The 24487-nt window shown below is 65.3% G+C and overlaps 1 protein-coding gene across 1 annotated transcript; it reads left to right on the forward strand.

Moving 5' to 3' along the window:
* The first annotated feature begins 1077 nt into the window (after positions 1-1077).
* On the forward strand, positions 1078-22942 carry GNA11 (G protein subunit alpha 11). The gene is made up of 7 exons (XM_041762622.1): positions 1078-1430; positions 11939-12123; positions 14734-14888; positions 15422-15550; positions 18738-18867; positions 19006-19159; positions 20332-22942. The coding sequence occupies exons 1-7, from the start codon at positions 1295-1297 to the stop codon at positions 20520-20522; spliced, it is 1080 nt and encodes a 359-aa protein (XP_041618556.1). The 5' UTR covers positions 1078-1294; the 3' UTR covers positions 20523-22942.
* Positions 22943-24487: the final 1545 nt, after the last annotated feature.

The following is a 24487-nucleotide window of genomic DNA, read 5'->3' on the forward strand; positions in this document are numbered from 1 at the left end:
CCTCTGCCTGTCTCTCTCTCTCTCTGTGTCTCTCATGAATAAATAAATATAATTTAAAAAAAAGAAAAAATAAAGTGTGGTGCCTCATGAATGCTTGTTGCCTGCCTGGACTACAGCAGGCACTGCACTAATGCTTGGCCCATGCATGGTTTACAGTAGGCACTCCATAATGCTTTTGCCCTGTCTGGTATGCAGCAGGTATGGCCTTAATGCTTGGTCCGTGCCTCGGGGGCAGGTAGGTGCTGCTCTGGTGCCTGGGCCGCATCTGGTGTCCCGCAGGTGCTGCATTAATGCCTGGCTTACAGTAGGCTCTCCATGAATGCTGCTCGGACGCAGATGGAGCACGTATCCTGGCAGAGAGCAGGCCCTGCACGAACGCTCTGTACGTGGCCGGCATACAGCAGGCGCTGCACCGGTGCCCGGCTCCCGCCTGGTTTATAGCGGGCATTCCCTTAATGCTTGTTTCCTGCTTGGCCCAGAGCAGGCGCTGCATCAGCGCTGGACTCCGGCCCGGTATACAGGAGGCGTTCCCTTAATGCTTAACGGATGACAGGAAGATTCGTTTCCGGCCTGGCATTGCCTCCCGGGAGACCGCGAGGGCCGATGCCCCACTGTGTGGCGGGGCGCCGAGCTCCCCCAGCCTCGCCAGCCCCGCGGCTGCAGGGGCGGGGTCCGCACCTCTCGCGGGGGGCCGAGCCGGGCCGAGCCGGGCCGAGCGGGGCCGAGCGGAGCCGAGCGGAGCCGAGCGGGGCCGAGCGGGACCGAGCGGGGCCGAGCGGGGCCGAGCCTGCAGGCCGAGTCCGCCACATTCCCACAATCCCGGGCGGCCCCGCCCGGCTCCCGGCTGCGCGTCCCCCTTCCCACGTCGGCGCAACCTAACCCGCGGGCGCGCCCGCCGCCACAGGCCCCGCCCCGCCCGCGCGTCGCCCCGCCCAGCGCCGCCGCTAGTCCCGCCCCCTCAGCGAGCGCGCGGGCCGCCGCCTCCTCCCATTGGCCGCGCCGCCCGCCCGTCGGCGCGGTCCCGGCGCGGGTTAGGTTGCGCACCGCTGTCGCTTGGTCGCGGCGGCTGCGGTTGGCGGCGGCGGCGGCGGCGCGGGCGCAGGGCGGCTGGGCGGGAGTGCGCGGCCGAGCGGGGACCGGCGCTCGCAGGCGGCCGAGGCGCACCGGCCGGCCCCGGGGGGCCGAACGCCGAGGGCCAGGCGGGCGCGGCCGGGGCGGCTCCGGGGCCAGGGCCGGGCAGGGGGGCGGCGGCGGCGGCGGCGGGGGCGGCCGGCGGGCGGCCGGGGCCGGGACGATGACTCTGGAGTCCATGATGGCGTGCTGCCTCAGCGATGAGGTGAAGGAGTCCAAGCGGATCAACGCCGAGATCGAGAAGCAGCTGCGGCGGGACAAGCGCGACGCCCGGCGCGAGCTCAAGCTGCTGCTGCTCGGTGAGTGCGGCCGGGCCCGCCGGGCCTCCGCGCCCGCGCCCGCGCCCGCCCCCGCCCCCGCCCCCGCCGGCTGGGGGTCCGCCCCGCGGTGCCGTCCAGGTGGGCGCTGCCCGCGCGCGGCTTCCGGGGTCTCTGCGGCCGCCCCTGCGGGTGCTCGGGCCTGGCGGGGGGCGCCCCTGCACCCTCCTCGGCCCGGGAGCCCCTGCCCCGCAGCCCCACGCCGCCGCCGCCCCTGGCCCTGCGCTGCCGCCTGGACGCCCCTGGCCGCCCGCTCCCCCCCTGTCGAGGCCCGGCCCTCCTACGTGCAGGGTCTGTGCCCCCTCGGCCACCCGCTCCCTCCGGGGTGGGGTGCACGCCCGCGGGCGGAGACAGCCTTGTCCTGCCCTCGGGGCTTCTGTTTCAGGCGCAGGCCAGGGTGGAGGCCCCGCAGGAGCGGTCGCAGGTCCTCCCAGCGCAGCTCAGCTCCGCTCAGCTCCGCTCACCCCCCTCCGCCGATTCTCTCCTCTTGCCTCCGCGGGGGAGCCGCTCTCCCAGGTCCTCCCCGTCCGCCCGGGTCTCCATCTCCCCCAGGGCACACCTGTTGTAAGGAGCCAGGCTGCCCAGCTGTTGGCAAAGTGCTGTCACCCAGGGGAGGCCTGTGGAAGGACTCCGCCGCCCGAGGCAGGAAGGTCAGGGCGTTTACAAAACAGAAACCCTTGCCCTGCCCGGCCCCTGGGCTCCGCTTCATTCCCGCACTGCAGGGAACGCTGGAAGGCCTTCGGCCGAGGCAGCTTGGATGGGCCCAGGGCGGGCGGAGGCGCTGTCACCGAGGGGCGCGCTCCAAGGGCGGCGGGCGGTTTAGAGGAGCCGGGTCTGCGGGTGCAGGAGCCCCGGCGGTGGCCCCGCGGGAGGCCCCAGGTCTTGGTGGGCATGCATCGCTCCTCCTGCCTGCAGTGGCCCTCCGGGGCCCTCTGTTTGTTGAAATGCCTTCCCTGTTTGTTGGTTTTACTGACACGTTTTGGTTTGTTGAAGAGGGTACAAAATAGGCCAACTTTGCAGAAAAGACAGGCAGGGAGCGGCCTTTGCGCTTGGGGGAGACGTGCAGTGGGTTCTGAGGGGCGTCTGGGGGGGCGGCGCGGCACGGGCTGGTTTTGCAGCGTGCCGCAGACTTCATAACGGGAGGGGGACTTTAGAAGTTCTTGTCACATTGACGATGTTGCCGGCCGGCCTTTGCCTGGGGGCTGCGTGACCCCTCAGGGGCGCCCGCCACCCGGCCTGAACACCCAAGGTTTGGATTGACGATGGGGTTCAAGGAGGCAGGGCAGCAGCTGAGGTTCTGCAGCCTTGGTGTGCGTCTGCAGTCTCCCTGGGTTGGGGGACCCAGCAGGGCCACCTGCTGAATGTGTCTGGTGCCTGCCTGTGGGCGAGGGTGTCGGCAGCAGGAGTACCTGTCTGCAGTCCCACACCGCCACCGCCCTGTGTGACCCTAGAGAGGCACCCGGCCCCCCGCCTGCCCCACGGGGCATCATGCACCTGTTTCAGGGGGTCGTTAAGTTCTCAGTATGGGGGGGCAGATGGGAAAACAAGAAAGGAGAGAGCTCGCAGGTCCAAAATGAAGGTCTGGTGGGAGGAGCTGTCCCTGCTCGGTGGGGGTGCAGGGCACATGCTGGGTTAGGCTGAGGAGCATCCCTGGCCCAACCCACTCGATGCCAGGAGCATCGCCCGTCATGACCGCCACGGACGGCCGCAGATACCGCCTGGTGTGCCCTGGAGGCAGAATCGCCCGTTATGGGCCGTGGGACCTGCCCCCGCCCAGTGCCCCGGGCAGTACACAGGCGCGGCGGGTGCACGGGTAGAGCTGGGGTGTAGTCAGCATGAGTGGCCTTGTCCGCTGTTCCACGACTGCCTACGAAGCGGGTGTTCTCGTGCGTGCGGCGGAGAGCCCTGTGTGTGCACCCGGTACCCGACGTGCGCGTGGACGTGGGGAGCGCCGGCCTCTGGCTCCGTGGGCACTGTTGCTCCAGGCCGTGTTCTCGTTAACGTCTTGTCTGCCGGGGCACGGGGTAGAGGGCACGGCTGTGCGGCCCACGCTCCCTGCCAGTCCCGGGCTCCGCCGTCCCGAGGACGCGCTATGGTTCTCCCGTTTGCTAGAACAGAACCCCGAGGTCAGGGGGCTGCAGACCCAGTTCGGAGCTCTTGGGGCGGGGGTCCCAGGCGGGCCCCGCTGGCCTCTGCCTCCCGTGACCTTCTGGGCAAGTCCTTTGCTGTCGTGTGCCTGTCACTTGGTAGAAAACCACAGAGGAGGCCCCTCGTCTGTTCCTCAGGGCAGGTTTCCTGTTTGAAAGTCCAGGTCTTTCCTGGGAACCCTGCTTGCTGGAGGTGCAGCGTGCTGGCCTGGCCCGGCCCGCGCGGCTCTGGGATTTCTAAATAAAGCAGGGCGGTCAGTTCCACAGGCTTCCTGTCGGCTGTGCCGGCCCCCAAAGGGCAGTGAAAAGGCCCGGAATCTGGCCTGGGGTGTGGTGGCCCTGGTGGGAAGGGCGCGCCTCCCAGTGCTTTGAGGTGAAGAGTGGAGCGTGGCCACTGGCTCCTGGCGGAGTCCTCACGCTGCGTCCCCTGCAGCCCGGGACAGCGGGAGCACCCGTGGGTGGGCTCTCGTGCGCCCCTGGATTACCCCTGACCCACCCCGGGAGGTGCCTTATGCCCCTTAAATTTCCTTTTGCCGAAAGAGTCTGCTTTCTCTGGGCGCGGCCCCTGGGCAAGCTGCGGGAGCCCAGAACTGCTCTGAGCCCTCCCTCTCCCTGTTTCCCTGCGCGTAGCGGGAGGACCCAGTGCCTGGACGAGGCTCTGTCTCCCCCTAACCGTGGGGCCCTGGAGCGTGGCCGCCAGGTGTCCCCGTGGCTGGGGCTGGGCCTGCGGCTGGGCCCGCCTCTGAACTCCCATCCGCACAGATGATGGCAGAGCGTCCAGGCTCTGCTCCCTCCCTGCTGGTCGGCTGGTCGCTGCGGTGGGACGTGAGGAAGTGTTCTGCCTTAGATATTCAACCACAAAAGGTTTCACTTTCATATTTTTGTGGTGGAGCCCTGCTCCGTGCAGCCCCGGGAGCACGGCCACAGGCATCGGTGCCTGTGGCACCGGGTGTGGAGTGGCGTGCAGCGAAGCCAGACGGAGCTCAAACGAGAACTCGGGGCGGGGGAGGGGGTGTTTGTCCCTCTGTGTCCCAGATGGCGCTGGGTGCAAAGTTCAGCCCCGGTGGGCGGGGTGGACGGAGCTGGACGCAGTCGGGAGGAGCGGTCCCATCTCTGGTGCCCTGCTGGGTGCTGCTGTCCCGGCCGGCAGTGCGGGCCTGTTACCTGGGGACAGCCGCCCTCAGTGGCTGGCTCGCCTGGGGTCCCCCAGGCCCCCTGACAGCGGGGGGAGATGAGGGGTGCTACCCGGGCTCACCTGAGGGCCCACGGAACCGGGATCCCAGGCCTCAGGCGTGCCGGTTTGGGGAGTGTGTGCCACCACTCACAGGTGTCCCCAGTTCCCGGGGCCCCGAGCCTCTCTGTCTTCCTGGGTGCCCACTGTATCTGTCCTCTGTCCGCCATCAGGGCAGTCATCCTGGTCCCGCGTGTGGCCGCTCACCCGCCCTGCGGTCTCCTTGTTCCCCACGTTTGGGTCCCCGCCACCCTGGCCCATGAGGCAGAGCTGCCAACCTCAGAAATGAGGATGGGAGTAAGTTGTCGCCACCACGCATGTTGCCCTCTGCTCTGTGAGTGGACGGGGACTCCAGGGGACAGCTCACGGTTGCCTTTCTCGTGAGGCCCTCCTGCCAGTGGGCGTGGGGACCTTGTTCTGAGGGCTCCCCGTGGAGCCGATGCTCATTTTGGGGTGAGGCCGTGTCTCCCATCCTCACATCCTTGTCCCACCCGTGGGATGGGGTCCTGGGGCTTGAAGCACTTTGTAGGATTAAGCGTGAGGATGCCATGAAGGCCCTCGGCACACGGCGGGCACTCAGCGGGCAGAGGAGCTGTTTTGTCTCGTCACTACTCTCCCTCCTGGATGCTTTGCACAAAGTCGGGTGTGAACGCAGCTGCGACAGCCCTGGGGGGTGCACGTCCCCACCAGGACCGAGCTGGAAAGTGCTAGAGCAGGGTTTCTGTCCCTGTCTGACCTCCCCAAGTCATGGTTTTCTCTTCTGTGAAGTGGAAATAATCACGGAGGTCTCCTAGGATGATCGTGAGGGTCAAGTGTGGGGGGGGATGTGAAGCGGGGGTGGGGGGGCGCCACCAGCATTGTCTGTATCCGACCACACCGGCCGCCCCGTCCCATCGGCGGGTCCCCGTGCCCCTGGCTCACAGGTGCGGTTCTCCGGAGCTTGGACCTCAGAGGTGGGGGAGCCTCGCTCGCGCCCCGTCACCTTCCCTGCCAGCAGCTGGTGGTGCTGGGTGCACGGGGCGCAGCGTAAACACCGGTGCTCCGGCGGGGCCTGGCGGGAACTGCCCTCGTGCCGGCTGGCCCGGGGCCGGGGCTCCGTGGGGGGGGCTTGGGCCACTCCCGAGGCCCTTGGGGCAGGAGTGTCCGCGGAGGCACCTGGGGCCCCTGAGGCCCTGGCGGCCTCTGTCCACTCATCCGCGCCTCCGTGGAGGACGGGTCAGTGAGCTGCGCGGGCGGGACCGGGCTCACGGCGTCCTGACTATCAGGGTGCCCTGGGAGGGCCTACGGTGAGACTCAGCATGCTGGGGACAGCAGTGTGACTGAAGGACACTCCCTTAGTCCCCAGGGACAGCCAGTCCCGCCTTTGGGCCTCAGGGCGTCGTGGCGCAGTGGCGGGTGGTGCGTGCCTGCCCCTCGGGGGCCCGCTGACCGCCCGGGCATCGGGCTTGTCTCCCTTGGCAGCGTGGGAGCGCCCGCCGAAGCCGTGGAGCCCCCGACCCTCTGTGCTCTCTGACACCTCCCCAGAGGCCGTGGTGATAGTTGTCACTGAATGAATGAGTGAGTAGGGGTGTGTGGTGCCATTTTACATTTTCTCCATCCTGGGGGCGAGGTCGTTGTCCATCTTCGATCTCAGACGTGTCCACACACGCGAGGTCCCTGTTGGGTTTCCAGGAGTCCCGGGCCCGGGGGGTGCTGGGGGTTCCTGGCTTCACTGCCGTCACCCCCGATCATGGGCAGCCTGCCTGCCTGCTCCTGGCGCCCAGGACTCAGTGGCTGACCTGGAGTCCTGGGGCCATGAGACAAGCCCCATCCTTCCTGCCCTGGAGCCCCTTGCCCCCGGCACCCCTCCTGGATCTCAGCCTCCAGGGAGGGCGGAACAGCGGGTTGTCCTCCCACTCGGGCTTCTGCTTTCCCCCTCTTCCGAGGCTCAGCTGGACATAGGGTGGACTCGGCCCTCCTGCTGGTGACGTGAGAGAACACGCCCAGAGGGAGCCTGCCTCATCTGACCCCGTGGGGCCGCTCCCCAGGGGCTCCCCGCTCTTGGAGTAACAAGCAGTAGAGCCCCCTGCCCAGCCCGGGGATGGGAGGACCACGGGGGCTGCTTGACGGGGCCAGCATGTTGGGTCGGAGCCCAGTTCATCCTGTTCATTCATAAAAGCCTTGTGTGGTGCCTTCTGTGAGCGGCCTGTCGGGGGCGGGGCCTGGGGGCTGTGCCCCGCGCAGCGTGCACGCACGGGGAAGAGCAGACCCCACGGAACAGGGGAGGAACGAGTAGGGCACTGCCTGGAAGCCAGGAAATTGAGTCTCTCTGAAGGAAGCTCCAGTTGTGCTGGGGTGGCTCCTCTAGAGGACGAGCAGTGGGCCGGCCAGGGGACCCCCGGACGTGGACCTGAGGCCTCCCACGGCCGGGACCTGGAGCCGCTCGCTTCCCGCTGGGGAGGTGCTGTGATTTCATTACTCACCGCAGGGACCCTCCTGCCAGCCTTCTCTCCACGCCCCCCGGCCCTGGCCCCGACTCCGTGTCCCCCAGGCCTCTGCGTGCCATGCACTGGGTTTTCCCGCTGGGCATGGTCCCCTGGGCCCTGTCGGGCTGCTGCGTGTCTGCCGGGGGTTCTTCGCAGTGCTGAGGAGCACTCCGCATCGTGGCCCGGCCACTGCTGTCAGCATCTGCCTGCGCCCGAGGGACATCTGGGGGAAGCTGCCCTGGAAGTCACCTGTGGGCGTTGGAGGGATGTTGGTCTTCGCTCCGGCAGGCAACTGAGCTCCTGGGGCCAGGGCAGCTGCACCTGCGTGGCGGGCGGGAGGGGGTGCTGGGGCGGCTCTGTGGGTGCAGCGAGGCAGGCCTCCTGCTCTCCCGGTGGCAGCCGTCAAAGGCTTTGCAGCCAGGGCCTGTGAGACCAGCCCCCTTTAGGGGGAGCGTGGCTGAGGGTTGAGGCCGCGCTGGAGACTGGAGACCGGGCCCAGGGCCTGAGCGGGTCGGCAGGAGAGGGCCTGTGGGAGGCTGAGGACCAGCCAACAGGTCCAGGCGGGCCTTGCCCCCGAGGCACTTCTGGGCAGGTGCACATCGGGTCAAGTGTGTAGCGCTTCCCGGGGCCAGGGATTGTGTCACGGGCCCGAGTCCCAGCTCCCGGGCGACAGACATGGCAGCGGCTCAGCTGGCCCAGGAAGGGCATCTGGAAAACTAACCTGGGTTGCTCTGGCCAGCTCGGCCTTGCCCCGAGCCTGGTCCCCTTGCCTGCCTCCCCCCTGGGCGCTGTGGTGGCCCGGCGCCTCCTGGGCAGTGGGCCTGGCGTGTGCCAGGGCAGAGGGCCCGCGACGGCTCTGCACCTGGCCCCCGGGCTTCCTGCTCTCGACGTTGGCCCAGTGCAGACGCCACGGGAGACACGCGTACTTTCCTCCGACAGCCTCACCTCCCTGCACCCACCGCCTCCACACCTGCCTTTCTCTGTCCTTCCTGGCAAAGTGCTGGTGGCCCTGGGAGGGGAGGCCACTGATCACCCCATTTCCCAGGCACACCAGACAGTGGGCCATGTGGTTCCTTTTTGCTACTCCTCCTTGGCTTTATTGATTTTTTTTTTTTTAATCATTTGAGAGAGAGAGAGAGACAGAGACTACAAGCAGGGGAAGCGGCAGAGGCAGGGGGCGGGGGATGCAGACCCCTTGCAGAACAGGGAGCCCCATGCAGGACTCGATCCCAGGACCCCGGGGTCGCAACCTGAGCTGAAGGCAGACACTTCACTGACTGAGCCCCCCGGGGGCCCTTGTTAACACATGATTGATGTTAATAGTGTGTAAGTTTTTTTTTTTTTTTTTTTAAGATTTTATTTATTTACTTATGAGAGACACAGAGAGAGGCAGAGACACAGGCAGAGGGAGAAGCAGGCTCCACGCAGGGAGCCCGATGTGGGACTCGATCCCAGGACCCCGAGGTCACGGCCTGGGCTGAAGGCGGCGCCAAACCGCTGAGTCACCAGGGCTGCCCGACCGTGTGTAAGGTCAAGGGGGTCCGGCCTGATGATGATCTGATCACGGATGTGCATGAAGCGATGGGCGCACTTAGGTTAGTTAGCACGTCCATCACCACATTACGGTGCCTCTTTGTGCGGGTTTTGCTGCTTCTGGAGCTCAGCCCGGGCTGCGGTCTTGGCTGTGGCTCCTCGGCTGCGAGGGGGCATTAGTGGGGTTTGGTAGGGACCCAAGGGACCTCGGCCATGCCCTGGGTTCAGGACTTCCTGACATCTCCAGGGGCTGAACCCACATTTTAGGCTTTGGTTTTAGGGGAACACCCTGAGCCGTGGCCCGGCGTCTAGCCAAACGTGAGGCTGCTCCCTGGCCCAGCCTCGAGGGGTCCCCTCACAGACATGCCCCCCATCCCCTCCTGGGGCTCGCGGCCGTGCGTCGTGCTGATTGATGCCGTGTGTGTGGTGCCCCCCTCAGCATGTCTGCACGGCCTCTGGAGTGCTCCGGGGGGCCAGGGTTGGGGGGCCGGGTCTCTTTTGCCTTCATTATTTTTTTTAAAGATTTATTTATCTTAGGGGGAGAATGTGCACACATGATGGGGATAGGGAGGGGCAAGGGGAGACGGAGAGAGAATCTCAAGCTGATGGCACGTTGAGCTCAGAGCTCAGAGCCCAGCGTGGGGCTGGATCCCTCCAGCTGAAGCCAACAGTGACCTGCCGCGCTACCCAGCTGCCTCGAGTTCGTTTTTAAAAAGCCGGCATGGGGCGGGTCCCTTTCTGCCCTGGCATGATTTTCACTGGGTCCACCCCCAGAGAGTGCCTCCGCCTGGTGTCAGCAGCACCGAGGGGCAGACCCTGGTCAGGGGAACCACATCAGAAATTGCGCTGCGAGTGCGCATGCCCCGCCCGCAGCGTGCGCACGGCCTCGCACTCTCCTGGCCCCGGAGCTCCCCGGGTGTCGGTCGCAGGGAGCAGGTGGCCTCTTGTCACGTTTGTGGCAGAGGGGAGTTGTTTGAAATTGGAAGGATGGGGGACGGCGTGAAGGTAACCGCCTTCCTTGAAGATGGACCCACTGTCGTTTTATTCATCTGGAAGGATCCGCGGCAGTTGGCAAAAGTACCAGAAAGGTGCTGCAGCCAAGGCCCCTGCTTCGTGACGTGGGGTTGTGGCTCGGGTCTCCTCGAGTGTGGTCAGCCCCTCGGATGCGGCCGAGGGCCTCCGGACTGCGGGACAGCGTGGACACGTCTCGAGGCCCCGGTCCATCGAGGAGGCCAGCCGTAAACCCCGGCAGGGAGGCTCCCCACTCGGGCTGCAGTCGTGGGTCCGAGCGTGGGAAGGGTGCCCGCCTGTGGGGCGCTGGAGCTTTCTGGAGCACAGGCCACGTCGCGGGTGTGAGTGGGTGGTATCTGCCTGGGGACGCCGCTCAGCCAGTGTATGGACGTGGGGGGACCCGGTGGTGGAGCCGCAGGGGCAGGGCTGGGGGTTCTGGGCCCTGGGAGGAGGCTCCGGGGCTTCAGTCTGTGGGGGCACCAGGCGGCCGCTGGGGGCAGTGCGCTCTTACACTCGGAGGCTCTCTCGCCGTGTAGTGACGTCACCCCACGACGTGGCCTCATGCGACAGGCTATCACCCCGCGGGGTCAGGAGTCTGGCCGTGCAGCTGGGGGTCCTCGCGAGGCTGCGGAGCACATGTCAGCCGAGGCTGGAGGAGCCCGTTCCTGCCTCGGCCTCTCCCCGGCACTCGTGAGTGTCCTCCCGGCGTGGCGGTGTCCGCTGCTGTCCCCCTCCGCCAGTGTGGAGCAACCCGCTGTGCCCCTCATGACCTGGTCTCGGAGGTGACACCCCATCTTCTGCCCTACTCTTGGCTGGAAGCGAGTGGCCGAGTCCAGCTTGTGCTCCTGGGAGGGGATGGTCTCCAGCCTTTGCGGGGGTGAGGCGAGGTTTGCGGGCATCCCCTCCCCAGCTGCTGGCCGTGTGTGGGGGCTGAGCCAGCGGAGGAGGCAGGCCCGCTGCTTGGCGGGAGAGGCTGTCGCCCGAGGGGACCCGGCCGCGCTGGGCCGAGCGGGCTGGAGCGCGAGCAGAACGTGCTGCTCGCGGCTCAGGTGGAGCGGGGATGAGGGCGCCGCGGCCCCGTGCCCCTGTCTGGATGGCCTTCCAGGTGACTCTCTGATCCTTTGGATCCCTCGAGGCTGAGGTGGGGGTCAGCATGCTGCCCTGGGAGAGCGCGCTGAGCCCCGCATCCCCTCAGCGCTTGCGGAGGGGAAGGGAGACGCGTAGGTGTCATGTCATGTGTGCCAGGGCAGTGGGCCGGGGTGACAGCAGTGGACGCCCGGGCTGAGGGGGACCTGGGGGCCATCTGCGTGGGCGTGGGCCATGGGGCTTGGACTGGTCCAGGTGCTGCGGTCACTTTGGCTGAGTGTGGAGTGCTCAGCAGGTGGCGTGATGCTGAGTGGGGGTTTACGAGTTCACTGCTACTGGGGAAGGAGCTTTTGGGGATCATTGTGGGGACAGATTCCGTCCTCAGACCACTCTGGCCGCCATACAGATACCAAACCCTTGCCCCAGAGGAAGATTGGGCCTGGGGGGTCCCCCAGGAGAGGAGTGTGGTTTGGGGGTTCACAGAGATGTCAAGTTAAGCTTGGTGTCCCCAGTGGGCGTGGGAAGGTGGCTTCCCACCAGCCTCCTACGGGGCTGGTGCCGCGTGTGGGGTGCACCGTGTGGGGCCTAGAGGAGCTGTAGGTGGTCCGCCTGAGTGGTCACGGAGGCAGTGGCACCCAGCGGAGGCTCACGGTCTGGGCCTCTTGGCAGCCTCGGGGCTACTTGGTGCGCGTAGGGGCCGCTCACCTGCAGTGTGGCTAGACAGGACGCTTGGAGTTCCCGCCTGCGTTGGGCTTGGTGCCAGGTGCCCTGCAGACACCACAGCTCCCCACGCTGAGCCTCAGTTTCCCATCCTGTAGAGGGTCGTATGCCTGGGTGCATGACCCAGGTAACACAGGGGACTCCCCTCGCAGAGTGGCCGCCCGCTGGCCAGCTGTGTCCCACACCCCGTCTGACGGCTGAGTTCTTGAGCTCTGACCCCTCCCACCCCCCCACGACCCTCGGCGTTGGGGCCACAGGCCTGGGCCCCGCCTTGTGCTCACGCGCCCTGCTCTGCAGGTACGGGCGAGAGCGGCAAGAGCACGTTCATCAAGCAGATGCGGATCATCCATGGCGCAGGCTACTCGGAAGAGGACAAGCGGGGCTTCACCAAGCTCGTGTACCAGAACATCTTCACCGCCATGCAGGCCATGATCCGCGCCATGGAGACGCTAAAGATCCTGTACAAGTACGAGCAGAACAAGGTGAGGCCTGGGTGCCGTCGGGGGGTCGCTGCCGTGGCAGCAGGTGCAGGGGATGCAGCATGGCCTGGCTCCCCTCCCCGTCAGGTCAGGACCTGCCGCCTCCAGCCCCTGCGCCTGGTGTGTCCTGCCATGCCTCAGCCCTCCCGCGGGGTGGCCCCCAGCACCCCCAGCACCCCGTCCTATGGCGGAAGCTGGCCCAGGGTGCGCAGTACAAGCTCCCGGCCCTCGGTCGGCCCAGCGTCCCGCAGGCCCTGCACACACCGCATCCGATGCTCTGGGGGAGCCCGGGGGTGGGGCGCTTCCTTTCCTTTTTCTTTAGTGATGGCTTATTGAGACCAAATTCACTCGCCGGGCAGGTGTCCCCTTAAAGCGTGCAGTTCAGTGCTTTCTGACACACGCAGCTGTGCAGCCACCACCAGTGTCTAGTCTGGGGACATTCTCATCACCTAAAAGGCAACCCCGTCCCCATCAGCCGTCGCCCCCCCCTCCATCCCGGCCCCCCCAAGCTCCCTCCCCATCCATGCAGCAGCCCGTCCTGGACGTGTCACACACGTGGACTCACACCCCGTGGGGCCTCTTGTGTCTGGTTCCCTCCCTGAGCGTCATGGGCTCAGGGTCCATCCCTGGGGTGGCGAGTGGGCGCCTCGCCCTTGTTTGCAGCTGGGGGATGTGCCCGTGGTTGAGGGACACAGTGTGTGTGTCCACTCATCTACTGATGGCCACCTGGGGTGTTTCCAGTGTTTGGGGCATGTGAGTCATGCTGCTGTAACAGTCATGAGCAGGTTCTGTGTGCACCTGTTGTCACTCTCCAGGCTGTGTTCCCAGGTGACCGGGGGGTGGAGGGGGTCACAGGGCGGCTTGAGGTCTGCCCTTGGGAGGAGCTGCTGGCTCACCCTTGCTGCAGCAGCCCCCACCCGTGCACCAGTGGGCTCTCAATGGTGGCCTCCCTTGGCTTTCCTTTTGTAGAAGTATTGGGGGTTCTTATTGGACCCCGGAAGTTTGCCCTGGGCTAGCACAAGGCACCGGAGTCCATGTTTATGCAGTGTGGTTTAAGTGCATCCGGTTGCTCTGAGGCTTAACAAGGTCAGTCGGCCAGATGCTGCTGCGTCTCCGATTGGCACCTGCCCCCCTTTACCCCAGTTCTCAGATGATCAGGGACCCCGCATGGCCTGGCCTTGGGTCGGGGGGCCTGCTGGAGCCCCTTGTGCTCTGAGTCTGGGTTTGTATGGTCTGCTCCACTGAGGCCCTCCCCAGCATCCAGCCCACGTGGTCTAGCTGGGCCGGCGTTTGGACCATCGATGTCCGTCAGCACCTAGAACAACGGTCGCCAACTGTGCCCGCTTTTGTAAATAGAGTTTTATTGGTACGGGTTGCGCCTACTCACGTATCATCCTTGCTACAGCGGCAGGGATGGGCCGCAACCCTGGAAATACTACAGTCTGGGCTTTTGTAGAAGCAGCTCACGGATCCGTGATCCTCACGCATCGGCAGTGGGGTTTTCCGGGGCTGCTGTCTGCTTCTCTAGGGCAGACGGAGGGGCCGCCGAGGGCTGCAGGCCACGGCTGTGGGGGGAGGAGAGCACCACTCGGAGGCGGCTCCCCAGCCCAGGAGGAGCCTGCTGGCTTTCAGAGCCCAGAGTAGGGCTCCCTTGGTCCCCATTTAGGCTTCTGCCCGGGTGTGTCCTCCCCAGTCCCTCAGCTGGTGGCTGGTGCGGGCACACGGAGTGGCTGGAGGAGAAATGCAGAGGCTCCAGAGTCGTGTGCCCGGGGTGTGTGTGTGTGTGTGTGTGTGTGTGTCTGGAGCATCGCCCAGGCCTGGTTCCTGAGGAGCCAGCGGGTCTCCAGGCCACGCGGGTCACAGGGTCTCGGGGGCTCCATCACGCTGCTGGTGACAGTTCACCTGCAGCCCCTCCCGCCCCCTCCCCTGGGGGCTGCCTCTGGCTGGTGTCCCGCCCCCCCACCCACTCTCCCTCAGAGATCACTGGGGTTTTGGGAGCCCTGTGCCGGGAAGGGGGTGCAGAGCACACAGACTTCTGAGGTGACGCCCTCGCCTCGTCGGTGAGATGGGGACGGGGAGCAGCTGGCCGGGGTGTGTGTTCCATTGCTCTGTGTGTTCTCTTCTGGGTCCAGCCCTGGGCCCCTTTTTAAATTTTTTTAAAAAAATTTATTCATGAGAGCCACAGAAAGAGGGGCAGAGACACAGGCAGAGGGAGAAGCCGGCTCCATGCAGGGAGCCCGATGCGGGACTCCATCCGGGTCTCCAGGATCGCGCCCTGGGCTGAAGGCACCGCTAAACGCTGAGCCCCCGGGGCTGCCCCCTGGGCCACTTTTTAAAGAGCCTGCTGCTCGATTTTGCTTCCGGTCCCACCTCCTGCCCCCCCAGAGCAGCACCCCAACACTGGGGTCCATTGCACCGGGCAGGGCCTAGCCCCGGAGCTGCCCGGTTCTCGGGCTTTGCTCGGGGGACCCCGCCCCGAGGGACGGCCACTGTTGCTCACTGGGCTCCTTCTTGACTTGAGCTCGTGCCTGACGGGGTCAGTGGTCCCCACCCCGTCAGGCAGCCCCGGGGCCCAGCCCCTGACGAGCCCATGTTCTCCCTGCCCGGCTCCAGGCCAACGCGCTCCTCATCCGCGAGGTAGATGTGGAGAAGGTGACGACCTTCGAGCACCGGTATGTCCATGCCATCAAGACCCTGTGGGACGACCCTGGCATTCAGGAGTGCTACGACCGGAGGCGGGAATATCAGCTCTCGGACTCCGCTAAGTAGTGAGTAGGGCGCCCGCCCCTCGGGCCCCAGCCAGGCCGCGTGGGGCTGTCGCACGGGGGCTGTGGCGCGGGGGCTCTCGGGCGCACAGGCCGATGCTGGCTTGCTGCTCGGGACAGATGGCCGGAGTGGCAGGGAGATGCTCACGGCAGGCGCCTGGCCGGGCCGGAGGGCCGTGGAGCACCTGCCGTGGACTCTGCCCCTGCGCTAAAATGAGACAGTTCGTTTGGGGCCTGGCCAGTCCCCTTCCTCCTGCCGCAGCAGGCGTTCTGGGGCAGCTCTAGGAGCGAGGACCCCAGCGCCGACCTAACATCTGTCCTGTGGCTCCCTGTGCCCTGAGAGCCCGGTCAGGGGCGAGGAGGCCTCTGTCCCATCTCAGGTCCGCCTCGTCCCGAGTCTTTGGAGCCGCTGTGCCCCTGTTGCTGACGCACGGTGCCAGGCCTGTTCCGGCTGCATAGGGGGACCGTGGTGGCCGGGCTGTCCCCTCCCTGCCTTGCATGCTGACCTGAGCAGCCCTGTTCCTGCTGTATTGCAGCTACCTGGCCGACGTGGACCGCATCGCCACCTCGGGCTACCTGCCCACCCAGCAGGACGTGCTGCGGGTCCGAGTGCCCACCACTGGCATCATCGAGTACCCTTTCGACCTGGAGAACATCATCTTCAGGTACCTGTGCCCTGGTGCCCCAGGGCGGCTCCATGCGCTGTAGTGGGGGCCGCTCACACCCCAGCACCTTTGCGCCTGCTGTGAGGACAGCAGTGGTTCACCCAGTCCCAGTCTTTGCTCTTGGGAAGCTTTCAACCCAGGATGGGAGAAGGCTTATAAATAACTGCCACCGAGTTTCGGGGTGAGCCACGTCCCAGTAGTGGTACGCGGGGGGCCTCTGTGACGGGGCCGTGGAGGAGGGAGGGTGCCCGTGTAGATGGGGTAGGTGGTCTGGAGGTGCGGCCAGAGCTGGGTGGGCTGTGGGGCGGTGGAGAGGTCCTGACGGCCCTGGGGGCCTGTGCCGAGAGCCGGGTGACAGATGGTTCCTGGGCTCCGGTGCTGGGGCCCACGGTGGCTGGTGGCACATTGGCAGAATGGGGGGGTTCTCCCTGGGGGCCCAGTCCTCCCAGTTGTGCGGCCGGAGTAGATGTGGTGCCATCCTTGAGGAACGGCCCGTCACTCCGCGAGGTCACGGTGTACCTAGAGCTGCCAAGCGGCAAGGGCGAGCGTGTGTCTCCTGGGGCTGCCGCAACAGAGGACCGCTCGTGGGCGCTTTCAAGCCACAGGTCTGACTTCTCTCCCGGCTCCGGAGGCGGGCGGCCGAGGATCGCTGTGGGCAGGGCTGGGAGGAGGCGTCTGTCCCCTGTGCCTCCGGGCTCCCGGGGGTCCTCGGCCATCCTGGGCGTCCCTCGGCTTGTAGACGCGTCGCCCCATCTCTGCCTCCGTGGTCACGTGGCCTGTCCCCCTTGTGTCCATGTCCAGACGTCCTCTCTTTGTAAGGACACTGGTGACGGGATAGGGTCACTCCATTCTGACGTGACCTCATCCTAACTGATGACATCTACAGTGACTCTGCTCCCGAGGCAGGTCACGTCTGCAGGTTCTGGATGCACTGAACTTGGAAGACACCGCTCAACCCAGTGCTCCGAGGGCCGGGGGGCCGGGGGGCGGGGGGGCTGTCTGCCGCTGGGAGCCCCCCCCGCTCCGCCCCCACCCTGTGGTGATGCCCTCTGCTCCTCTTGCGTAGGCTCACGCTGGGGAAGGAGGTGATGCCGCCCAGGGCGGGCGTCCTAAAGAGCTAGTCAGCTGTGGCAGTTGTCACTGGCTGTGGCCTTCTGCTCCTTGGCCTCAGAGCGCTAGCTCTGAGGAGCACCTGAGGGGACCACTAGGTGTGCTTTGGGGTGCTCTTTGGCCCGAGACCCACCTGGGCAAGGGACCCCTCCGAGGAGAGAGTGGGGGCGCCGCCAGCCCTCACCCCTCCCTGCCCTCTGCGCGCTCTCTCTCGCCCCCCGGGCTCTGTCGGGAGCCCTCGGCGGCTGGCGGCCTCCACCCTGCACGGTCTGATGGCACATTTTCCGGGTGAGGGTTCAAGGTGTTAGTTTTCTTTCTTTTTTAATGGGACCCCTGATGGGGCTGTAGCCTCTGGATTCCAGTGCCCCCCAGCCCCCTCTGCAGGGCGTCTCGTGACCTCAGCCTGACCACGCCACAACCTCTCTCTGCCGTGTCCTCTGCCTGGAAACCTGTCCCCACCTCCCCGGTGCCTCCTCCCCGGTCTGCGCTCTGCTCTGTCGCGGGCCCCCGCCTGCCACTGCCGTTTCTCTGTCAACCCACCCTTTCCTTAGCAGTGCCCCTCCGGGGCGGCTGTGCACCCATGGGGGCAGCCTGGGACGCTGGCACTGAGCTTGTGGCCTGGCCCCTGACTGTCCCAGTGTGTGACGAGACGGTCCCGGTTCCGGGGAGCCTTATGTGGAGACCCACTCCATACCGGGGAGGCCTCATGCTCCGGAAGGGCAGTGGCCCCAGGTCCCGTTGGCCCCGATGGCATTCCCCAGACAGGCCACAGCTGTCGCTCTGGGCCTAGCAGCCTCGCACGGGGCCCTTGGCCAGCCACCACCCTGCTGTCACCACCCTCCGGTCCCTTCAGTGTCATCCTGGCACGTCTCCCACCCACCTGTGCTTCCTGGAGTCTCTGAAAGCTCTGCCAGGCGGCCCCATTTCTGTTGGCGGTGCCTAGGAATACCCTGAGTGTTAGCCCCCCGACCCTGCAGCCCCCGAGGGGCCCAGTTGCGGGACCCCTGCCCTCTCGGGGCCTAAGGGCCACTGTCCTTGCCTGCTCGTCGTCCTTTTAAATGATGACATCTTTGTTCATCATAGAAAACTGAGGGAATTCACAGGTAGCCAGTGGCAAACCCCTGTGCTGAGTCTACCAGCTGCTCCCTTCCACCGGCTGCTCCTTTCTGCTGGCTGCTCCCCTTGCACAAGCTGCTCCCTTCTACCAGCTGCTCCCTTCCACACTGCTGCTCCCCTCCACCAGCTGCTCCCTTTCCACCAGCTGCTCCCTTCCACCAGCTCCCTTCCACCCTTCTGCTCCCTTCCACTGGCTGTTCCCCTTCTACCAGCTGCTTCCTTCCACTGGCTGCTCCCTTCCACACTGCTGCTCCCCTTCCACCGGCTGTTTCCTTCTACCAGCTGCTCTCCTTCTCTCCTTCCACCAGCTGCTCCCTTCTACTGGCTGCTCCCTTCTACCCTATTGCTCCCTTCCACCCCTCTGCTCCCTTCCACCCTGCTGCTCCCTTACACCAGCTACTTTCTTGTGCCTGGGAGCCTCTTGTTAGTTCTGTTATGTTGCACGTGCTTCTTGTGTAGGACAGGAAACTGTGCCACTTGCTGTTGCTCCTGGCAACAGGGGAAGCGTGTCACTCTCCGAGCCGCCCCCTTGCAATGCCGAGGCGTGTCCACTGCGTGGATGTCCTCAATATATCTTGGTCTCCCTGTGGCAGATACCGAGGCAGTTTCCTGTGTTCCAGACAGCACTCTGGTGGGCATTTGTGCACGTCGCCCAAATGAGAGGGTGGGTCTCCAGATGTGAGACAGGAGGTCCAAGGATTGGTCTTAGGTCCCATGCTCCCTACAAGTGCTTGGGTTCTGGGACCCCCATAGTCGTGATGTCTCCTTCAGGGGCAGGTGCAGATGCAGCACCACCAGTGTGTGTATCGTGTTCTCCTGGCTCTGACCGATGTGAGAGACAGGGGCTCCCCTGGCTCCAACGAGTGTTGGGGGCCCTGGCAGGTCTCTGGGCCATGCTGGTGGAAGGGTTTTGTCAGAGGGACCCTGGTGCTGAGCCCTATGGGGTTCCTGTTTCCTGTAGGATGGTGGATGTGGGAGGACAGAGGTCAGAACGGAGGAAGTGGATCCACTGCTTTGAGAATGTGACGTCCATCATGTTCCTTGTAGCCCTAAGTGAATATGACCAAGTGCTGGTGGAGTCGGACAACGAGGTGAGGCACCTTTCTCTGTGTTCTTCCCACCCTGCACCTCTGGGTCCTCCTGATGCTGTGTGGGTTGGGGCCCTGGGGGGACCCCCCTTCCATCTTCCATCCTCCATCCTCCATCCTCCCACCTCCTTCTTCCCACAGAACCGCATGGAGGAGAGCAAAGCCCTCTTCCGGACCATCATCACCTACCCCTGGTTCCAGAACTCCTCGGTCATCCTCTTCCTCAACAAGAAGGACCTGCTGGAGGATAAAATTCTGCACTCCCACCTGGTGGACTACTTCCCCGAGTTCGATGGTAAGCCAGGATGGAGGGATGGGTGGGGAGGCTAGAGCAGAGAGTGGGGTCCCTGCCCCTCTGCACCCGTGTCCTGGTGGGGAGGGCCAGGCGCCTCCAGCACATCCCTCATGCTTCCTGGGCCTCCATGTCTTTGTGATTTGGCGGCTGGGGTGAGGAGGGCGTTTCACGCACGCCCTGATGGAGGCACACTTAGTGTAGGCCGGGGAGCTTCCTGGAGCGCTGATGGCTTCACGGTCCCCCAGCCTTTGACCAATGGAGGGGCCCTTGTGTCCCAAGGGAGAGTGTCCTCTCAGGGAGGGGATGCCTGGTGGTGTGTGCACAGCCCCAGGGGGGATGCACGGAGACACTGCCCCCCAGACCTGGCCCCCTGTTTGCCTACAGCCTGAGTGGGGAGGAGCGAGGCCCTGGGAATGAGTGGGTGAGCCGGGACCCTCTTCTGCTCCCCACTTAGCTTGAGCTCTACAGAAGGCTGAGCGCTGACCATCCTCACCTCCTTTCTGGCCCCCCTCCCATGTGAGCACCAGCTGCAGCTGCTGTCTCTCGGGACACAGGACCCTGGGGCAGTCTGGGCCTGGCCACTGCCTCCCTGGCAGCTCGGTCCCAGCTGGTAGAGGAGCATCGGGGACCTGGCTGTGGCCCCGGGAGACAGCAGCTGTGCCCATGTGTGGTGTGCACAGGGGAGCGTAGGGCCGTGTGCGCGTGCGTGTGGGCACCTGTGTACATTCAGTGGTGGTGTTTGGGGGGATGTGGTAACACAATGGGATGAGATGGGGCCGGGCAGGAAGGTCGGCGCAGTTTGGAGGTGGTGGGGGTGTCTGATGTGGGCTGCAACTGGCGGAGAGGCAGAGGGGCCACAAGGGGAACAGGGCCCAGAGTGGAGGCTGCCTGATGCCGGCCGAGCTGCCACCTCGGGAGACCCCCAGCTCGCCTCCAGGCCGGTGGTGTTGCTCGGGGGGCCGGTTGCTCAGGGGCGGCAGGAGGAGCTGCCTTTGCTCGGCCGGCACCGGGCCCACCCTCAGTGGACGTCGTCTGCACCTGGCAACTGTCAGTGTGTGCATGGCAGGTGTCTGTGCACACTGTGGGGGGGTCGTGTGTCCATGCTTGGGGGTGCGCTCGCTCGGCAGGTGCAGGCCGGCCTTGCTCACCCGCCGCTGCCTCCACCTCCCCAGGGCCGCAGCGGGACGCCCAGGCCGCCCGGGAGTTCATCCTGAAGATGTTTGTGGACCTGAACCCCGACAGCGACAAGATCATCTACTCCCACTTCACGTGCGCCACCGACACGGAGAACATCCGCTTCGTGTTCGCGGCCGTCAAGGACACCATCCTGCAGCTCAACCTGAAGGAGTACAACCTGGTCTGACCCGGCCGCCGCCGCCGCGCCCAGGAACAGGGACCGCCGCCGGGCGGGGGCCTGCCTCCGGTGCCGAGCCCGCCGCGGCTCTGCCCGCCCCGCCCGCCCGGCTCTGCCCGCAGACGAGTTGATTTTGTTTTCATATTTTTAACAAATGGTTTTTATTTCACAGTTATCAGGGGACGTACGTCTTTCTTTCTATACACCTCGTGCACCTTCTCACCTGTGTCAGCGGCGAGGCCGCCTTTTCCTGGCCTTGACTTGTGGCTCGCTTTTTTCTATTAAAAAAAAAAAAGGAAAAAAAGAAAAAGAAGGAAAAGAAGGAGACAAGAGCAGCAGAGACGAGACACATGAGCGCACCGCGCCCCCACTGCAGGCCCCGCGCCCGGGCCGGCGGCCCCCCGGCGCTCAGCGGGGACAGAGCCACCCGCCGGCCCCCTCCTGCGCTCCTGGCCAAGGCTGGGGACTGTGACCTCTCCTCTCGCTCCCTAAGTTATTGACATCCCGGACTCCAAGAAGTGGGGGTGGGTGGCGCCCCCCGCTGCCCGCCCTGGGAAGTGCCTAACCTTTTTTTTTTCTTTTTTTTTTTTGGTGAGGAAACAAAACGCAGTGTGTGGGCTCCCTGGGCCTGGGGGCTCCTGCCCACAGGCTGCTGCCCAGACACCCCCGAGGGGCCGAGGGTGCCTGCTACACCCGGGGAGCCAGGAGCAGGGCCTCTGGGATTGGGAGTCGCTTTTGATTTGTTCTGTTTGGAAACCAATTTGAAAATCGTGGGGGTGGGGTGGGGACGTTTTCAGAATATTCTCAGGTGTGTCCCCGAGAGGCAGAGAGGGGAGTCGCCCGCTGTGGTGGTACCAGGCATGGCCCCAGGCGCAAGGCCTCACTCCCACTCCTATCCCTTCTGCCCCCAAACCCCCTGTCGTCCCCCCCCCCCCCCGGGAGGTGAGCACGCAGCACGAAGCGCACTTTGCCCAGAGCCACGGAGGGCCGGCGGGAGCGGGCACCGCGGCCCCGGGTGGCTTCCAGGCCTGGCCACGGCCACGGCCGCGCACTGAGCCAGAGCCACGGGCCTTGCCTGGGCCCCCTCCTTCCGAGGGGCTGTGGGGGTGGGAACAAGCGGGGGCTGCTTATTGGGGGCAGTGGCGTTTTCATCCAATGTGGACTGAGCACTACAGTGTTTTTCTGTGGGTTTGTTTTGTTTTGTTTTGATTTGCACAACGTAGCGGGAATGAACTGCCAGTGATGCCTTGGACCCGCCCACCACATCTGGACGCTGCATGGTCGCCGTCGGCCGCTGCGTGTTTGGGCCGGCAACACAGTGGAAACTAGTCGGGATCCACCCGGATGCCAGTCCCGTGTGTCCGGCCGCCTCCCTCCGCTCTCCTGACGCACAGGCCCTGCTGCTGAGGGGGGCCCGAGCCGGGAGGGGTTCTGTGGCCACCACAGGGAGCCTCTCTGGGGTGGGGCGGCTACATTCCTGGCCATCAGCCCTCTGTGGGGGCAGAATGGTGGGGGGGGCAGCTTTCTGTGCCAGTTTCCCCTTGGGGTCTCTACCCAAAGGGCCCTTGTGCCAAGTGTCTACACGAGAGGGCGTGTGCCACAGCCTCTGGGCACACCCTCCGTGCCAGAGCAGATGGTGCTGCTGGCGGTGGGCCTGCCAGGGGAACTTGGGGTCCTCGCAGGTGGGCATCTCCATGTCTTTGGCCCTGGGGGGCGGTGACAGGAGCATGCGGGCCTGGGCGCCCGAAGTATTCTTTCCGGAGGGAGAAGTGTGCCAAGCACCTCACAGCCAAAGCCTGGCTGGAGCGCCACCGCCCCCCCCCCCCCCGCATCTGGGACCCCAAGGGCCCCGGACCTATGGCGGGGACGGTGGTGTGCGCCCCAGGGGGCCCGAGGCCCGTCCTGTGCCAGTGCCGGGAGCCTGGGGGGCCGGGGCCCCTCGCCCGTTGTGTGAGGTTGGTTTCTCGCGTCCTCCCTGGGGATCTCTGTCCCCCTCCCACTGTGTCAGGCCCCCAGCAGAGGCAGGGCCGCCGCCGGGGCCCCCGGCCCCCCAGAGGTCCCGAACCAGCGCCCGAGCGGCGGTGCGGGGGGCGCCGGCCTCGGCCTCTGGTGACACTTGTACATTACACAGTCCTGATTTCAGACGGTTGAAACCTTAACCTATTTTAAAGAAGAATATTATATAAAAATACTGTTTTTAAACCTTTTGTCATTTGAGATGCATGTATTGTCGTGCGCGCCGGGGGACAGGCGCTAGCTCGGCGCCCAGCTCCCGGGCCGAGGCTGCGGTTCGGCGGGCGGGCGGCAGCTTCGCTCAGCGTGTCGGGGCCCTGACCCCTTAATCCAGAGGTAGCTGACGGAAGCGGACTTTTCATATCTTTCTCCTGAAATGAATTCTGTTTTAAATTGGAATAAATTTTGTTCCTAAACGCTGTGGCCCCCTCTGGCTTATTTCCTCCTGGTGGGCGCGGTGGGTGGGGGTGGGCGGTGCGGGGGCGCCCACCACCCGCAGGGCTTGCCCGGGGCCGCCCTGGGGTCTGAGTTGCCCCGGGGGGGCCCCCTGTCCCCCTGCCCGGCTCCGACCCGGGCCCCTGCCCTGCGCTGGGCTCTTCCCCGCCCCGACCTCAGGTCCCGTCCCGGAGTCTGCACCGCGGGGCTGGAGCGGCGAGCAGAGCCTCCCACGTGGGGGCGGGGATGGAGGAGCCCAGCTTCTGGACCTTTCTGTATTTATTTCTGTAAACTGGGGAGGTTGGCTGTCGCTGCAGTCTTCGGCTTTTTTTTTTTCCGTTTTAAAAAATGGTAAGCACACATAACAGAATTCGCCCTCATAACCCCCTGCAGGCGCACAGCTCAGGGTGTGGAGCATGCTCACCCCACCCTGGACCCCCCCCACCGTCTCCAGAACCTTCCATCTCCCCACAGGGAGATCCCGTCCCCAGGAAGCACTGACCACCACCACCCCCCCCGGCTCCCACCACCTCCTCTGTCTCTGGACAGGCCTCCTCTGGGGACCTCCTGGGAGTGGGGTCCTGCGGGTGGTGACCTTCTGGGTCTGGGTCCCCTCCCAGCACGGTGTCCTCAGGGTCCGTCTGCGGGGGGCAGGTGTCAGGCCCCTTCCTAGGGCCGAATAATGAGTTTACGGATGAACCACTTTTTGCTGTATTGTTCATGCCTCAGTGGGCACTGGCGTGGTTGCTACCTCTTCACTAGCGCGAGTCATGCTGAAGGGAGCATGGGTGTGCAAATATCTGAGGCCCTGCCTTCCTGGATCACGGGGCAGTTCTGTATTTGACTTTTTAAGATTTTGTTTTATTATTTATTCATGAGAAATAGAGAGAGGCAGACAAAAGGCAGAGGGGGAAGCAGGCCCCCGGGGGGAGCCCGATCTGGGACTGGATCCCTGGACCCCGGGGTCACGACCCGAGCCAAAGGCAGACGCTCAACCCCTGAGCCCCCAGGTGGCCCTGTACTTAACTTCATGAAGAACCACGACGTCCACATTTCACACCCCACCAGCTGTGCGCAGGGTTTCCGTGTGCACATCCTCCTGTGGTTCTATTCACTCATCAGCAGGATATTCCCCGAAGGCCCCTGGTGCCAGGCGCTGTGGACGTGGCAGCGGAGGCGGCCGGTTACCACCAGGACTTAATCTCTGAAGAAAAGTAGAGCAGGAAGGCAGGATGGGTCATGAGAGGGACGCGAGGGGAGGGCATTCCAGGCAGAGGTCACCGCCTGTGCAAAGGTCCTGCGGCGGAACAGCCAAGGGGGCTGGTGTGGCTGGAGCCAAGTGAGCGATGGGTGGAGCGGGAAGGGGGGGACCGCGGGAGGGGACAGGGCCCAGGGGACTGCGGGGACGCGGGAGGCCCTGAGGGCGGCCGGCACAGGTGGCCCACCCGGCTCGGGTGCTCATGGGCGCCCTCTGGGGGCCGCCACAGGGAGGACGGAAGGGGGCAGGAGGCCCGGCCAGGCTGCCC

Source organism: Vulpes lagopus, chromosome 7 (genome assembly GCF_018345385.1).
Source record: "Vulpes lagopus strain Blue_001 chromosome 7, ASM1834538v1, whole genome shotgun sequence".
In the NCBI taxonomy this organism is placed as follows: Eukaryota; Metazoa; Chordata; class Mammalia; order Carnivora; family Canidae; genus Vulpes; species Vulpes lagopus.

Coding starts and splice junctions, on each gene's coding strand:
- GNA11 (XM_041762622.1), top strand. CDS start 1,295: ATGACTCTGGAGTCCATGATGGCGTGCTGCCTCAGCGATGAGGTGAAG. Junction 1,431..11,938: donor GCTCAAGCTGCTGCTGCTCG/GTGAGTGCGGCC, acceptor CCTGCTCTGCAG/GTACGGGCGAGAGCGGCAAG. Junction 19,160..20,331: donor CTACTTCCCCGAGTTCGATG/GTAAGCCAGGAT, acceptor CCACCTCCCCAG/GGCCGCAGCGGGACGCCCAG.